The sequence below is a fragment of the Cyclopterus lumpus genome, chromosome 10 (assembly GCF_009769545.1).
Source record: "Cyclopterus lumpus isolate fCycLum1 chromosome 10, fCycLum1.pri, whole genome shotgun sequence".
NCBI classification, from domain to species: domain Eukaryota; kingdom Metazoa; phylum Chordata; class Actinopteri; order Perciformes; family Cyclopteridae; genus Cyclopterus; species Cyclopterus lumpus.
In genome coordinates, this window is record NC_046975.1 from 1,171,504 (window position 1) to 1,188,633 (window position 17,130).

Below are 17,130 nucleotides of genomic sequence, written 5' to 3' on the forward strand. Positions count from 1 at the left end.
CTCTCTTTCTCTCCCCCCCCTCTCACTCCCCCTCTCTTTCTCTCTCCCCCCCCCTCTCTCGACCCCTCTCCTTCTCTCCCCCCCCCTCTCACTCCCCCTCTCTCTCCCCCCCCCTCTCTCGACCCCTCTCCTTCTCTCTCCCCCCCTCCCTCCTCCCCCCTCTCTTCCTCTCTCCCTCTCTCACTCCTTCTCTCTTTCTCTCTCCCTCCCTCCCTCTCTCCCCCTCTCACTCCCTCTCTCTTTCTCTCCCCCCCCCTCTCACTCCCCCTCTCTCTCACCCCCCCTCTCTCGACCCCTCTCCTTCTCTCCCCCCCCCTCTCACTCCCCCTCTCTCTCCCCCCCCTCTCTCGACCCCTCTCCTTCTCTCTCCCCCCCTCCCTCCTCCCCCCTCTCTTCCTCTCTCCCTCTCTCACTCCTTCTCTCTTTCTCTCTCCCTCCCTCCCTCTCTCCCCCTCTCACTCCCTCTCTCTTTCTCTCCCCCCCCCTCTCACTCCCCCTCTCTTTCTCTCTCCCCCCCCTCTCTCGACCCCTCTCCTTCTCTCTCCCCCCCCCTCTCTTTCTCTCTCCCCCACCCTCTCTCGACCCCTCTCCTTCTCTCTCTCCCCCCCTCCCTCCCCTCCCTCTGTGTGCACGTGTTTGTGTTTGAGGCTCGAGACAGCTCCAGCCACTCAGACGCCAGCAGGCGAGCGCGAGCCCGCTTCGCATTTAACTATCTGGACTAAACGCTGCACGCGCAGAGAAGCAGGTTCCAGCGAGACACGGAGAGGACCGGGCCCGGTGTTCCGGTGTCAGCTCAGAAGATACAGCTCGTTGGACATCGTAACAAAGATTACTTTGTGGATTAGCAGAAAGTTTACAACGTGAAGTGGCGGCTCGCATTTTTCCCAGAGGGGACCCGAAGCTTCACCGACTCCGGGATGTATCGGTCCCGGAGAGCATGTCGGGGACCAGAGTTCTCCCTTCAATGCTGACAGCCGAACCGGGACGAGCTGCTGCTGTTACTATGAGCGGAGACGAACTTCTTCATTGTGTGCCCAGGACAACTTATCAATAGGGTGTCGCTGGTCACTGTCGCAGAGCTGCTCAGTGGGACTGCATTTATTGTTTTGGACTGCCACCCTGTTCATGTGCTGTTCCCATTCGTGTGTCCAGCAGCTGTGCTGTAGTGTGGGTTATTCACAGGGCTGCTATGCAGACTGACTGGAGCCACGCTCAGACAGCTCCACTGTGACCCACAGGCCTGGACCCTCACACAGAAAAAGCCCTTTAGAGCTGAGGAGGGAGGACTTGTGCGAAACAGCAGATGTTACACAGCTTTGTGTACTAAAGCGGATTATTCAGGATGCTGCTATGCAGACAGAGTGGAGCCACAGGAACTCTGCTGGGGAAGTTGGAGTAGCTCACACGGCTGTGCAGCTTCTGTCAGCGCCGCTGAACAGCTTGTGTTACACTGTTGGCAGCTGAAGGTTGTTGTTTTCAACTTATACCGGTTAAGTATGGCTACATTATGAGTTGGAAACTTTCACATAGACTTAGACCAACAGTTGTGTCTGAAACATAAAGGTCCTATTCACAGTTATGAAACCAAGCAGGGGAAGATTTTGAAAGATGACAGTGAAACTTTGTGGAATTGAAACATTTTGTTGGACAGTTTTGAAGGCTTTGCATTCCATACATCTGCATTTTGCATAGTTGAAATTAGATTTGCTGTTCACATTTCACTTCAACAGCTTGTTAGTTACACTAAGTGTCGGAAGATGAAGAACCCTCATCCACTGAGTAACACCTGGAGTAGATCCATGACCAAAGAGCCAGTGCTGATCTCTGTGCCAGACACAAACAAGAAGTTCAAGAGGAAGTCTCGGGAGCCTAAAAGGCTAGAGCCTGAGAGGATGACAACCTACCCAGAGAGCGGGTCGGATGTGGCCTCAGTAGATGACATGCAGACAGAGGCATGTAATGTCAGCAGGTTGGCTCCTCTACAGAGACAGCTGACGATGTCACAGGAGGGGATGGCCAGTACTACGGGGATTCTGTCCGGGCTCCCAGAAGGCAATGTGGCTCCAGCTCAGAGCAGTGCCATAGACATGAGAATTGGCATCAACGTGCCTGCCATCACTTCCAAACTGTCCCAGTTACCCGCCTCTCCGTTCTCTAACTCTGAGATCTCCCACTGGCCCACCGCCATCTCCCAGCCCCTGTCCAACAGACTCAAACTGGGCCTCCGCTCCACTTTCCCTCTGTCGACATCATCCAGCAGCAGCCACAGCCATTCACCCAACCACCAGGCCTTCTCCCTGGAGCCCCAAACCTCAACCCTGCCTGTCCCGAGAGCCTCCCAGACCTCCCAGTGTCACGAGTATGTGGAGCCCCAGGACCAGTCACCTAAGGTGAATGTGTGGAGTGTCATGAAAAAAATAACATGGAGAAATATAGGATGTATAAGAATTAGTCAATCAACACAAAATGTTGATAATTGATTAATGGTTTAAGCAAAATGTATTAAATCCCATTGACTTGTATATATATATATATATATATATATATATATATAGTCAACTTAATATCTTACAAAACAAGACATTTAAAAACATCACCTCAATTGAAAAATAACTAATATATGATTTAGTAATGAAAATAACTGTTAGCTACACATTTGTTATTGCTGTGCAGCTATAATTAAGTGTATTTGACCTATTTTTTAGATAATGTATCTCATGTGTTGTGATCATCTGGGATAGGCAATACTCAATCAATTATGAATCAGTACTTTTCAACTAATTGATGCCAAACAAATAGCTTTTGAGTTAGTGTGGTAGGGATCTGCCCATCCTCAATACATTCTGTAATAGAGTATGTATGCTGGCTGTCAGTACAGGCCCAGGAGTACATGTGCTTTCATATGCTGGCCGTGTCATTCCGGTGACCTATCCAAACATGTAACACAGCATTGGGATTGAACAGTCCTTATACTGCTTCAAGCTGTCTTGAATTCCATTATGAACTCACTGCAAAACATCTGGCTCAACTTCTTCTGAGTCCCCAGAAGTCTTATTTTCTTAAGGTAAAAAAAAAAAAAAGAAATCCGCCAATTTCTAACAAAATGACAAGACAAAACAATACAATGAATTGATAAACATTCATTTTAAATTATATATTTCAATCTGTTGCTGTTGTTAGGTGCACATGATCCTAGGTTAATTATGGTGAGGTGTTCATCAGGGTTTGGTGAGAAGGATTCTAGGTCTGATTGGGGTTGTCCATGGGCCTGGGTCAGCCATGGCGTGCCAAGCCAGCAGGGAATAGCCATGATTTGATTTCCGACTGCTGCTGTTCACATTATTCACTGATGAACTGGTGGGAAGCTTTTATTGTGAAGGTATAGTAAATGCAAGGTAACCTTGCTGTCCTGTGGAAAAACCCTATGAGGGACTGGTGGGTTACAAGCTTTGTTCCAGAGGACAGTTCAATAAAATGGTGCTGTTGTTAAGTTCAGTGAAACAGAAAAGCAAATTTCCTTCTGCTCTCAGGAGTCTCCCAGGAAGCGGGCTGGGGGGAGTACTGATGGACCTGGCCGTTTCCCAGAGGTCAAAGCCATCCAGCAGACCAGGAGGCTTCTGGCCAACGCCCGAGAGAGAACCCGTGTCCACACCATCAGTGCTGCGTTTGAGGCCCTGAGGAAGCAGGTCAGACTCACGTTCTATACTGATAACACACACACACGCACACACACATGTTCAAGCTCCAACTCAAGCATATTGTTCACATAAACATTGCACAGAATCACATACATTGTTTTGGCTTTCAGTAAATATGTTTACGGTGGCCTCAATATGCAGACGCTGACTGCAGGAAATAAAACAAGAGGAAGAAGTCTGTCGGTCTGTAACTTATGTGAATACAGATTCACGTATTTGGTCATTTAAAGCAGCGGTCCCCAACCACCGGTCCTGGTACCGGTTGATTATCAAGGTTGGAAAGATGTTTTATTTTGAAATATGACCAGATACATCCGTCTGTGCATCTGAGCCTCTTGACGCATGTCAAAAGGTCACATGATACGTTACCCCAAAAATGAAACTCACAATCTAGTGACTGACGGTGGCCTTAAGAGTACATTTCAAATAACAACTCTGCTGGTGTTCTGGATTAAAATAAAGGCAGAATATCCTGAGATCGCCAAAAAAGCACTGAATGCTTCCATTTCCAACATCCTGTCTTCATGAAGCGGGTTTTCTGCAGTGACAGCGACCAAAACTAAGTTATGGAGTAGACTGGACATAAAGAACACACTTCGGGTGTCATTGTCTCCCATCACCCCGAAATGGGACCGGCTTGTTGTAGAGAAACAAGCTCAGGGCTCCCACTAACTCGGCGTAATGTAATGTTGAGTTGTATTCTTATTCACTTTATATTTGTTTTTATGCCGGTCATATCATTTTACTACGTCATATTTGTTACATCATATTTATCGGCCACACCGCGAAGGCCGGTCCATGAAAATATTATCTTACACGAAACCAGTCCGTGGAGCAAAAAAGGTTGAAGACCCCTGGTTTAACTGTATAATGTTCTTGTAGCAAACCAACATCAGGATGGCCCCATGCACAGCAGCAGTATGAGCCAGTACAAACAAGAGATTCTGTTTGATCAGATTTAAAATGTACGGTTGATTGCACCAGTTTACTGCTTGCTTAAAAGAGCACAAAGCCTCATACATCGTTAGCCACCATGCCACTGCAACCCACAACGGATAGAAACTTGAAAGAGCCATGCTTTTGCATTGGCTGACAAACGTTTCTTCATTTAGATAAAACAGCAAAGGAGTGTGAACAAAATACTGAGCCCACTGAGGTACTCTTGAAGAACATCTTGAAGTAAAATGCTATGTAGTGCTAGTAAGTCTAGAACCCGGTGTCTAGAACCCTACTCTGTGGTAAAAATGTGATTGAGCCATCTCGCTTCCTTCTCAGCTCTTTTGAGAGTTGCACATGCACCTTACCGATCGGGCACTCTTTACCAATGGAGGTTAGTAAAGAAAAGGTTTCTGTGCTGAAGCGCAAGCAAGCATTTAAATTATCCTGGCAATTTAGTTGGGTGGCATTGGAGGGTGTGGGATAAACTCCAAATGTTTAGTGTGTATGGAGCATTTTGAAATCTTTATTCAAGAGCGTGGTCTTTCGGTTTCAGACCATGACTCTTTGATTTCACATTTTATAATGCTCAAAACACTGCCCTCCCTGCCATTGTATTAGTAATGGTAAATGGACCTGCAATCCACTCAAAGCTCTTTAACGTGACATTCCCACCCATTCATACACTGATGGGAGGAGCTACCATGCAAGGTGCCACCTGACCATCAGGACACTAATGCTGCGCTCACACCAAAAGCCTTGCGAATCTTTCCATGCAAAGTCAATTCACAGACATGACTGGATGCGAATAAAGCATATTTTCCCCGGGCGGCGCGAATGACGGCAATAGCACGAAGCAAAAATGCGCCCGACTCTGAGTTGCGAAAGCCAATCGGCGTTGAGACGCTCTGCCCGTCATCACTGACGTCGTGCCGTTGGTGAATCTAACTGGCTGCTGCTGCTCTCGTAGCGCTGGAAGCGGAAGTTATCCAGGCGTAGTTGTGAAAAACACCGAGCTGTGTGAGCCTACGGGTGATGTTATGAACCCAGACACCAGGGCGCTAGATGTTCCGACGTTTATGGGATGTCCTCAACAAGTATAAAGCAGAACTAGTGGTTATTTCTTCCATGGTAGAAAAAATATATACTTGTTCTAAAGTACTGTTATGTTTGTTGTTTACCATATTTATCTATCATTGCATGTTTATTGTTTTTATTACATCTGTATTTGTATTATTGTATTGTTTTATTCTATGTTTATTTTTAATGTTATGCACCTTATACCGAGTCAAATTCCTTGTATGTGCAACGCACTTGGCCAATAAATGATTCGGATTCTGAAATCTGTTGACAGATCTCTGCACCAGAAATGTTGGCATTGTGCGTTTCTGCAAACTACGTGGTACGTTGAATATGGACGTTTCATGGATATGGTTCATATCAGTCCGTATCATGCTTGCAGCAACGCTCAATGCCACATGATTTACGTTGTGAAACAATTGGTGAGGCATAGGCAACAAAACTACTTGGTAAAGGTTTGAAAAAAGATCATGGTTTGTGTTTAAATAATGACATAACGTGTAATAACAACGTGTAACTACAACACTTAGAAGACTCTCTTACATAACATAAGGACAAATGTAACAGTGTTACACAACACGCAGAAAGTGACTTTCACGTGCAACAGGAACACCAGTCTCCTGAGTGAAAGTCCTGTCTTTGTTTGAGTCATCCATCCACCCCTTCCGCTCGGCCTGAGAGGATTTTCAAGCTTGTTTTGCTCGTTTTCATACCACGTAACTTTCAATAGTGATATTATACCATGTCATTTTTCATAACAGTCAATTGATATACTACGTCGCCTACTCACTGCTTAGTAAAACTCCACATCCAACATATCATTGGTTTGCCCAAACGTACAACAATTCTAATCCCAACCCCCTCTATTTCCTCCTCTACAGGTACCATGTTACTCTTATGGACAGAAGTTATCCAAGCTGGCAATATTACGTATAGCCTGCAACTACATCCTGTCTCTGGCTCAGTTGGCTGAGCTGGACTACAGTCCCGACCACAGCAGTCTGAACTTTTCTCAGTGTGTGGAGCAGTGCACCAGGACGCTGCAGGCCGAGGGCAGGAGCAAGAAGAGGAAGGTGAGACTGAACTCCTTACACTCTGAGGCAGAAAGAAACAAATCAACCTTTAGAATTATGTTGGACCATATTTCACTTTGAGGCTTCCCTGTTTTCTGACCCGCTCCTGATTGAATTAGTTGTTATACAAACATTGTTTACCTAATGTCCACAGCACCGATTCCAAAAGTGCAACAACAGAGTCACGTCTTACTCACCACTCTGCTGAGAGCACTTTCTCTTTACACTACTGTTTTGAGTCATTCTTTAATTCCAATCATTTTTACTTTGCCATCCTTTTGTTTGCTGTTAAGTTACTGTCAATGACACTCTGGAAGCAGGAACTAGCGCTGTGTAAAATACATGCAGCATGTGAGCCATTACACTACATTAGTTCAATATGTTTTACCCTGCCTTTCTTTGTGCCGGACATGCTCCCAACTGTTATTTATTTATTATTTATTTGAGACCGTACAGCATGACATCTCCAGCACACCCATCTCACCTGGGCCTTGTTTGCCTTTGACAAGCGATCTTAGATATAATGCAATGCAATGTTTTGTACCTGGAATTGTTCATGAAATGAAAATGAAGCTCCACATTCTACAGCGTTCCTTTTTAATTGATATACGTGGGTGGAGGTTAAAGAAAGTAAACTTTGAATTTAGGTTTTAGGTTCCGTTTGTAAAAATTGAGTATGACATGTCCCCTTTAAACTCACATTCATCTTAAATAATGAAATGGCATTCCTATAAGGTTCATGAATATGCATGTCATATATTGTGAATGTCAGATGAATGATACAAGTGAAAAGAGAAAAATGATCACGGTAACGCTTGAGATCAATAGTGGATCACAAATATCACAATTGACACTTGACATGCAGACAGTAAGACTCGGGATTGAACTCCTAACCTAGTGGTTAGAAGAACCCGCTCTAGCCACTGTGCAGTTGCTGCATCTCTTCTTAACTCATGTAGCTCATATAGAGGCGTCAGTGTTTAATTGAGACTGTTTTTTAGACAGCAGTTCCATAACACAAGAGCAACAGACTCTGACCAACGACCCACATTATCTTCCCTGCTAATGTCTCATTCTTAGCTCACTTAAAAACATGAACACTACCTGTTCTGCATCGTGGCCTTTTGAAGGAGCCCCCAGGCGAACATGAACACTACCTGTTCTCCGCCGTGGCCTTTTGAAGGAGCCCCCAGATGAACATGAACACTACCTGTTCTCCACTGTGGCCTTTTGAAGGAGCCCCCAGGCGAACATGAACACTACCTGTTCTGCATCGTGGCCTTTTGAAGGAGCCCCCAGGCGAACATGAACACTACCTGTTCTCCACTGTGGCCTTTTGAAGGAGCCCCCAGGCGAACATGAACACTACCTGTTCTCCGCCGTGGCCTTTTGAAGGAGCCCCCAGGCGAACATGAACACTACCTGTCCTCCGCCGTGGCCTTTTGAAGGAGCCCCCAGGCGAACATGAACACTACCTGTTCTGCATCGTGGCCTTTTGAAGGAGCCCCCAGGCGAACATGAACACTACCTGTTCTCCGCCGTGGCCTTTTGAAGGAGCCCCCAGGCGAACATGAACACTACCTGTTCTGCATCGTGGCCTTTTGAAGGCGCGTCCAGGCGAACATGAACACTACCTGTTCTCCATCGTGGCCTTTTGAAGGAGCCCCCAGGCGAACATGAACACTACCTGTCCTCCGCCGTGGCCTTTTGAAGGAGCCCCCAGACGAACATGATCACTACCTGTTCTCCATCGTGGCCTTTTGAAGGAGCCCCCAGGCGAACATGATCACTACCTGTTCTCCACTGTGCCTTATTGAAGGAGCCCCCAGACGAACATGAACACCACCTGTCCCTCACACTGGCCTATTGAAGGAGCCCCCAGACAAACATGAACACTACCTGTTCTCCATCGTGGCCTTTTGAAGGAGCCCCCAGACGAACATGAACACTACCTGTTCTCCATCGTGGCCTTTTGAAGGAGCCCCCAGACGAACATGAACACTACCTGTTCTCCACTGTGCCTTATTGAAGGAGCCCCCAGGCTAACATGAACACTACCTGTTCTGCATCGTGGCCTTTTGAAGGAGCCCCCAGGCGAACATGAACACTACCTGTTCTCCACTGTGGCCTTTTGAAGGAGCCCCCAGACGAACATGAACACTACCTGTTCTCCACTGTGCCTTATTGAAGGAGCCCCCAGGCGAACATGAACACTACCTGTTCTGCATCGTGGCCTTTTGAAGGAGCCCCCAGACAACATGAACACTACCTGTTCTCCAGCGTGGCCTGTTGAAGGAGATGAACATTCAATAGGGAACAGTGCACTACTAGTGTCAGTTAGTGTGTTCCCTACCCTTCTGTGCCATTAACAAGTTTACACTGTGTAACACCGACACTCTGGCAGCCTGCTACAGTAGCGGAATGCATTCACTTAAGAAAAATGTGCCTTGTTTTTCTGGAAAAAAAGCCTTCCTTTTACTACAAAACTATGAACACAACACGTAAAGAACACATTGGCATTACTTTTTGCTACAAAAAGGGATGGGTCAATGTGATTTCAACATGTGGTTATTAAATTAATATATTTTAAAGTGAGCAAGCTTGGATTGAAGATTTTCCTTTCTGAGACAGTCAAAGTGCTTTCACATCCAGCTTCACACTATTGCAGTCATGCTGCTCTCTTAGATGTTAACTAGATGAGGGCTTTTCCCTGCTTGCTGGCTCTTTCTCTCTGTGTGCATGCCTGCATTGTGTGTGTGTGTGTGTGTGTGTGTGTGTGTGTGTGTGTGTGTGTGTGTGTGTGTGTGTGTTCTCTCAAAGTTCCAGACACCAGATGTTTAGAGTGGAAGGGAAGTGGAGCTGGCGCCATGAAGGGCAGAGGGCAGCAAGAAGGCACGCGAACTGAAACCACACGAATGTGCACAAACACACACACACACACACACACACACACTTGGCACATTCCCCAGCAGTCTCTCTAACACATTCCCCCACTCTGCCTCTCCAGGCCATCTGCTCCAACATACTTTGAAACAAGGAGGGGAAAAAACACAGTCATCATCAGCCTGTCAGACATCAGCAGCTGGTGGAAAGACAAAGGGGGGTGGGGGTAGTGTGTGGATGTATGTGTGTGTGTGTGTGTGTGTGTGTGTGTGTTTGATGGGGTTGGGGGGGGGGGCACACTTTTTTCATTTTCCTCAGAGCCAATGAGTCTGTGTGCATAGTTAGCAGGAAAAGAAATGAGGTCCCAAATATCCCAACTGGAACTCATTTCAGTACTAAGAGTTTCTACTACTCACATTGTAGTCTGAGTGAAGAATGAAGTATATATTGTACTTAATTAAAGGGGAACTTCACACTAAATATATATTTTCTATATGTTTGCGCTGTACACATAATCTCATAGATTATTGTTGGCACATTTTTCTGCTCAAAATGAGCTTGAAATTAAATGTGTCTGCTTGGGCAGTCTAACTGCTGTGATCTAGTCAGAATGTAAAAAGATATTCAGAATAACAAACAGTAATGTTAGCCCTGATAAACAGCATGGCTACAGCTATGGTGACACTCCTCCTGTCTCACAGACATTCAATTCAATTCAGTTTATTTTGTATAGCCCAAAATATCAAATCACAAATTATCCTCAGAGGGCTTTACAATCTGTACACATACGACATCCCTGACCTTTGACCTCACATCGGATCAGGAAAAACTCCCCAAAAATAACCTTTGACAGGGAAAAAAGTGAAGAAACCTTCAGGAGAGCAACAGAGGAGGATCCCTCTCCCCGGATGGACAGAAGAATAGATGTCATGTGTACAGATGAACAGAGTTACAGCACATTCAATGAATATGACAGAAATTATGAATAATTAGTAGTAGGCATGGACCACGATCCAGACCTCCACAATCCATGAAACAGAAGGAGGAAGAAAGGGGGAGGGGGGGCATCAGCAGGGCCATGGCAGGAGGCCGGGCCAAGGAGGCACAAAGAAGGAGGCCAGGGCCAAGGTGCAGGATGCAAGAAGCAGGGGCAAGGAGTCAGGTGAGGGGACTGTGTCTGCCTCCCGGACTGAAAGTGGAAGCTGGTTCCATAAAAGAGGAGCTTGATAACTGAAGGCTCTGGCTCCCATCCTACTTTTTAGGACTCTAGGAACCACAAGTAGCCCCGCATTTAGTGAGCGCAGCTCTCTAGTGGGGCAATATGGTACTACAAGCTCCTTAAGATATGATGGTGCATCACCAATCAAGGCTTTGTAGGTGAGGAGAAGAATTTTAAATGTGATTCTTGATTTTACAGGGAGCCAGTGCAGAGCAGCTAATACAGGAGTAATGTGATCTCTTTTCTTAGTTTTTGTGAGTACACGAGCTGCAGCATTCTGGATCAACTGGAGGGATTTAAGAGACTTATTAGAGCAGCCTGATCTGGGCTTTTTAGTTAGAGTTGACTCTCTCTGTGAACTTTCGTTGTGAGTAAATTGCAATCAATGGATAAAAGGGATGCAGAAATAACTACATAATGATGCCAATTTGTAAAAAGTCTGAATTGATATTGTGTTAGTTCTCTCCGCAAGACGACAAGCCAATCACTTTTAAAAGCTTGTTTTCTCAAGGGAGCTTGGATCGATCAGGACTAAGCTTTTTGTAGCATCTCCATCAACACTCTAAATAGCGTCATCTAGGGGTAAATACATCAGCTTTGTAATTGTTTGTACCATGAGGTTTATACATATGCATTCATGTCTTCAGCTCTCTCCAGCGCCAGAGCCCGGACATGAACCCAATCGAACATGATTGAATTGAAGGCCACTCAAGGACATCCACAGAGTTCAGAGTCACTATGCATTGTCTTGTTGTCTTGGCTCTGTGCTTAGGGTCATTGTCCTGTTGGAAGGTCAACCTTCGGCCCAGTCTGGGTCTTGAGCTCTCTGGACCAGTATGTCGTGCATATGCCTGTACTTTGCTCTGTCCAGCTTTCCCTGGTCAGTCCCCGAGTCCCTGCTGCCAACTCTCACCATAGCGATGAATGGAGCCTGGTTTCCTTCAGACATGAAGCTTGAAGCCAAACAGTTACATCTTGGTTTCATCAGACCAGTGAATCGTGTTCCTCATTGTCTGAGAGTCATTCAGGTGCTTTCATGCATCTCCCAGATTGGTAGAGTTTTGCAGTGATTGTTGTCCTTCTGGAAGTTTCCCCAATTTCCACACAGAATCTGTGGAGCTCAGCAAGAGTGAGCATCCAGTTGTGGTCACCTATCTTACCACCACGTTTATCATGTGGAGTGATTACTGTGTGTGTTTCTGTTCCCAGTTCAACCAAGACATTACCCCCTTCAGAATCAACAACACAGCCTCCAGCCCATCTGAGTCCATTCATACAGCATCAGCAATGTACACAGCCATGTGTACACTGTATGATACATTTCTGTCATTTCAATTTCACTAAGAATATGTCTTCTATAAGTCATATTTATATTGTGCATGCTGTATGATGTTATCCTACCAATAATGAATAACCTGATGAGTTCCAGTGTCACTGTACTAATCACAGCTGAGATCAAAGTGGTGATGGACTCGTTCCTCTCTGTGTTCCAGGAGTGAGGCTGATGGCGGTGGACCGGTCCAACAGGTCAGCCGCTGACAGAGCGACGAAGACGCAGAATACTGGCAGGACAAATGACGAGATGATGGTCAGAGGAAAGCTGAGGAAGTGGATACATGAAGGAGTGGAAAGAAATTACCTTTTTTTTCACCACTTATTAGTAACGAGCATCAATAATTGACTCTGAGGTGGAGTTGTGGAGTTCTGTACATAAAGGCCAACAAACAACAACTGACTACAAGACAGAGATGCACAGGGACTTCAAGGATCAGCCCTCAGCAATAACCTCCAGCCAATGCCATGACATGACTTGTTGCCTTGTCAGTATGTATGTTTACTATTGGAACAGTCACTGCAGTTCAAGCAGCTCATTCATTAAGCTGCTGTAATAGTGTAATATGTTTTATAGTTTATAATCCTGTTATATTTCAAAAAATGCCAATTATGTTTATTCAATACAAATAAAAACAATTGTAACATTAACCATTGTGATTCTTCACAAAAACTACACCAATACAATGGAACTACTATACATTACATTTCTCTCGATGTGTATTTCTATTAAAAGAACAGTGTGTATGACTTACATGATATATAATTTGATTATAATATACACAACCATGTTTTTATTCAAATATAATCACCTGAAACTAAGGGATTTATTAGCATACTGTAGAATGAAACCTTCATATCTACATAATAATAATAATAATAATGCATTATATTTGTAAGCCACTCTTCATCCAAGAATCTCAGAGTGCCACAGAGCCAGTACATAGTTCAAACTAACAATAATAAACATTTTTAAAAATAAAAATAACATTTAAAAAAAAAGGAATAGTTGACAAGTCATAAAACTCAACTCAAAAACGCCTTCCTGAATAAAAAGGTTTTTCGGCCAGTCTTAAAAGAGTCCAGTGTCTGTGTTGCCCTCAGGTGGTCATGGAGACTGGTCCATAAGTGCGGCGCTGCTGAGCAAAAGGTGGTGTTGGGGACCCGGAGGAGCGAGCTGTTTGTAGATCTGAGGGTGGAGGTAGAGGTTTGGGGAGTAATGAGTTCTTGTAGGTAGGGAGGTGCATGTCCATGTATTCATTTATGGGTGAGGAGTAGGACTTTGTAGTCAATCCGGGTTGAGACAGGGAGCCAGTGGAGTGAGTGGAGAATGGGTGTTATGTGCTCATATTTCCAGACTCTCATCAGGATCCTGGCAGCGCTGTTTTGAATGTATTGTAGTTTCTGGATGTTCTTGCCAGTGATCCCAGTGAAGAGTGAATTACAGTAGTCCAGTCTAGAGGAGATGAATGCGTGGACGAGCTTCTCTGCATCTGACAGGGTTAAAGTGGGGCGGAGTTTGGAGATGTTTTTGAGATGATAAAAGGAGGTTTTGCACAGGTGTTTTATATGGTCATTAAAGGTCAGGTGAGGATCAAACCTAACTCCAAGATTAGTGACTGTGGAGGAGAGGGGTATGACCTGACCATCGAAGGTGAGGTGAGTTATGGAGGATGACTGAACCTGGTGTGGACTGCCAACAAGGAGGGCTTCAGCTTTGCTACTGTTTAGCTGGAGAATGTTATTGCTCATCCATGTCTTTATCTCCCCAAGACAGGCGGTGAGACATGACATGGCTGCAGAGGGGCTTGGGGCAGTTTTTATGTAAAGCTGCGTGTCGTCAGCATAACAGTGGAAGGACATCCTCTGTCTGCTGATGACACGACCGAGGGGGAGCATGTAAATAATGAAGAGGATGGGGCCGAGGACCGACCCTTGGGGAACACCACAGGAGACAGGGAGCAGTCTGGACTTGCATCTTCCCAGTGAGACATATTCAGTTCTGCCAGAAAGGTAGGACTGAAACAACTTGAGTGCAGAGTCTGATAGTCCGACAGCGGTGTAGAGGCGCTCTAGGAGAGTGATCCACTGTGTCCAACGCAGCAGTCAGGTCCAGGAGGATGAGGAGTCAGGGTGATCCAGCATCGGCTGTCATCAGCAGGTCATTCGTAACCCTGAGCAAAGCTGTTTCAGTGCTGTGGCCTGAACGAAAACCTGACTGAAACTTTTCAAACAAGTTGTTATGTTTGAGGTGGTTCTGAAGTTGAGAGGCGACTACCTTCTTTAACACCTTGGACAGGAAGGCAAGGTTGGAGATAGGCCTGTAATTGGCTAGAACCTCCGGGTCCAGGGTGGGCTTCTTGAGAAGGGGACGGATGACAGCAACCTTGAGAGTAGGTGGGACATAGCCACACTGAAGGGAAAGGTTAACAACCTTGGTGATGAGAGGACTGAGAGTGGGGATATGTGACTTGAGCAGAGCAGTGGGAATGGGGTCCAGGGTACAGGTACAGGATTTCATTTTTTTGAGGATTTCCTCAACATGGCTCTCCTGAACCTCAGCGAGATGTAGAGTAGACAGCACACTCGTAAATAAGGTGTTGGTGTCAGAGGGAAGCAGACATGGAGAGCTGGACATCAGAGAGCGAATGTTGTTGACCTTTGATCTGAAAAAGTCAATGAAGCTGTTGCATTGCTCCTCTGTAGCCTCAGTTGAAGAGGATGGTTGTGGCTTCAGGAGATGATTTATGGTGGAAAAAAGCTGTTTGGAGTTGCCAGGGTTTTTATTGATTAACCCGGAATAGAACTGTGAGCGAGCATCTTTAAGGGAGTTGGAGTAGGCCCTTTGATGCTCACGGTAGGCCAGTTTATGGACAGTGAGCCCAAAGTGTCACCAACAATGACAATGTTAGTTGACATAGTGCAGAGAGAGGTAAGGAGATCACTTATCTCAGGTAGAAAAGATGGGTTTGGTTATATAGGGAGCAGGTCCACTTCAGTGATTGGCCATGTTTCTACAGTAGCCCAGAAGGACAAACCAAACACTAGAGCCTTTGGCTTTGTTTCCTGAAGGCCACCGTAGTTCTTCGTCATGCTTAGAAAAGGAGTGAGAGGAGGATATTCAGTTGGTTGCAATCTGCAGCTTCACCACTAGGTGCCACTACATCTTACACACTGTTCCTTTAAAGGCCGCAATAAACTTGTGATAACACAAATGTTAAAGGGCCACTACAGTGTGGGAAATCTGAGATATCCTGATTTTTATTCCATAACAAGTCAAACTCCAAAAACACTGGATCACAAAACACAGAACACAAAACACAGAACACAAAACACAAAACAGAGAACATAAAACACAGAACACAGAACACAAAACACAGAACACAAAACACAGAACACAAAACACAAAACACAAAACACAGAACACAGAACACAAAACACAGAACACAGAACACAAAACACAGAACACAAAACACAAAACACAAAACACAGAACACAAAACACAGAACACAAAACACAAAACACAGAACACAAAACACAAAACACAGAACACAGAACACAAAACACAAAACACAAAACACAGAACACAAAACACAAAACACAGAACACAAAACACAAAACACAGAACACAAAACACAAAACACAGAACACAAAACACAAAACACAAAACACAAAACACAAAACACAGAACACAGAACACAGAACACAAAACACAAAACACAGAACACAAAACACAAAACACAAAACAGAGAACACAAAACACAAAACACAGAACACAAAACACAAAACACAGAACACAGAACACAAAACACAAAACACAAAACACAAAACACAGAACATAAAACACAAAACACAAAACACAAAACACAAAACACAGAACACAAAACACAAAACACAGAACACAGAACACAGAACACAAAACACAGAACACAAAACACAAAACACAAAACACAGAACACAAAACACAGAACACAAAACACAAAACACAAAACACAGAACACAGAACACAAAACACAAAACACAAAACACAGAACACAAAACACAGAACACAGAACACACAAAACACAGAACACAGAACACAGAACACACAGAACACAAAACACAGAACACAAAACACAAAACACAGAACACAGAACACAGAACACACAGAACACAGAACACAGAACACAAAACACAAAACACAGAACACAGAACACAAAACACAAAACACAAAACGCAAAACACAGAACACAGAACACAAAACACAAAACACAAAACACAAAACACAAAACGCAAAACGCAGAACACAGAACACAAAACACAGAACACAAAACACAAAACACAGAACACAAAACACAAAACACAAAACACAGAACACAGAACACAAAACACAGAACACAAAACACAGAACACAAAACGCAAAACACAGAACACAGAACACAGAACACAAAACACAAAACACAGAACTCAAAACACAAAACACAGAACACAGAACACAGAACACAAAACACAGAACACAAAACACAAAACACAAAACACAAAACACAGAACACAAAACACAGAACACAAAACACAAAACACAAAACACAGAACACAAAACACAGAACACAGAACGCAAAAGGGTTAAAGAGTGGACATCTTATTCAGTCCCTCTTTCAAAGTCTCAAACCAGAATTATTGATTGTTGGAACAGTTGAAAGACTGACGATGACGGTTTGGATCGGTTTCATTTTTCCCTCTGTTGAAATCTGTGAGGTAAAATGACTGACAGGTCTGACTGGAGTCCGGTGGCTTTGAGGACATCTTATTAATTGTAAGTTTCATAAGTTAATACATTCTAATAATTGTCCAAATCCCTGTTGATTTGATTTAATGCAGCCAGGCTGACAGAGAGTCACAGCTCTGTGGAGCCGTGTATTCCTATAGACCT

General features: G+C 44.6%; 1 protein-coding gene across 1 annotated transcript; it reads left to right on the plus strand.

Annotated features, from left to right (window-relative positions):
* The first annotated feature begins 1,183 nt into the window (after nucleotides 1–1,183).
* Nucleotides 1,184–12,821, plus strand: atoh8 (atonal bHLH transcription factor 8). The gene is made up of 5 exons (XM_034543518.1): nucleotides 1,184–1,466; nucleotides 1,731–2,390; nucleotides 3,531–3,686; nucleotides 6,596–6,787; nucleotides 12,383–12,821. The coding sequence occupies exons 2-5, from the start codon at nucleotides 1,758–1,760 to the stop codon at nucleotides 12,386–12,388; spliced, it is 987 nt and encodes a 328-aa protein (XP_034399409.1). The 5' UTR covers nucleotides 1,184–1,466; nucleotides 1,731–1,757; the 3' UTR covers nucleotides 12,389–12,821.
* The last annotated feature ends 4,309 nt before the right edge of the window (nucleotides 12,822–17,130 follow it).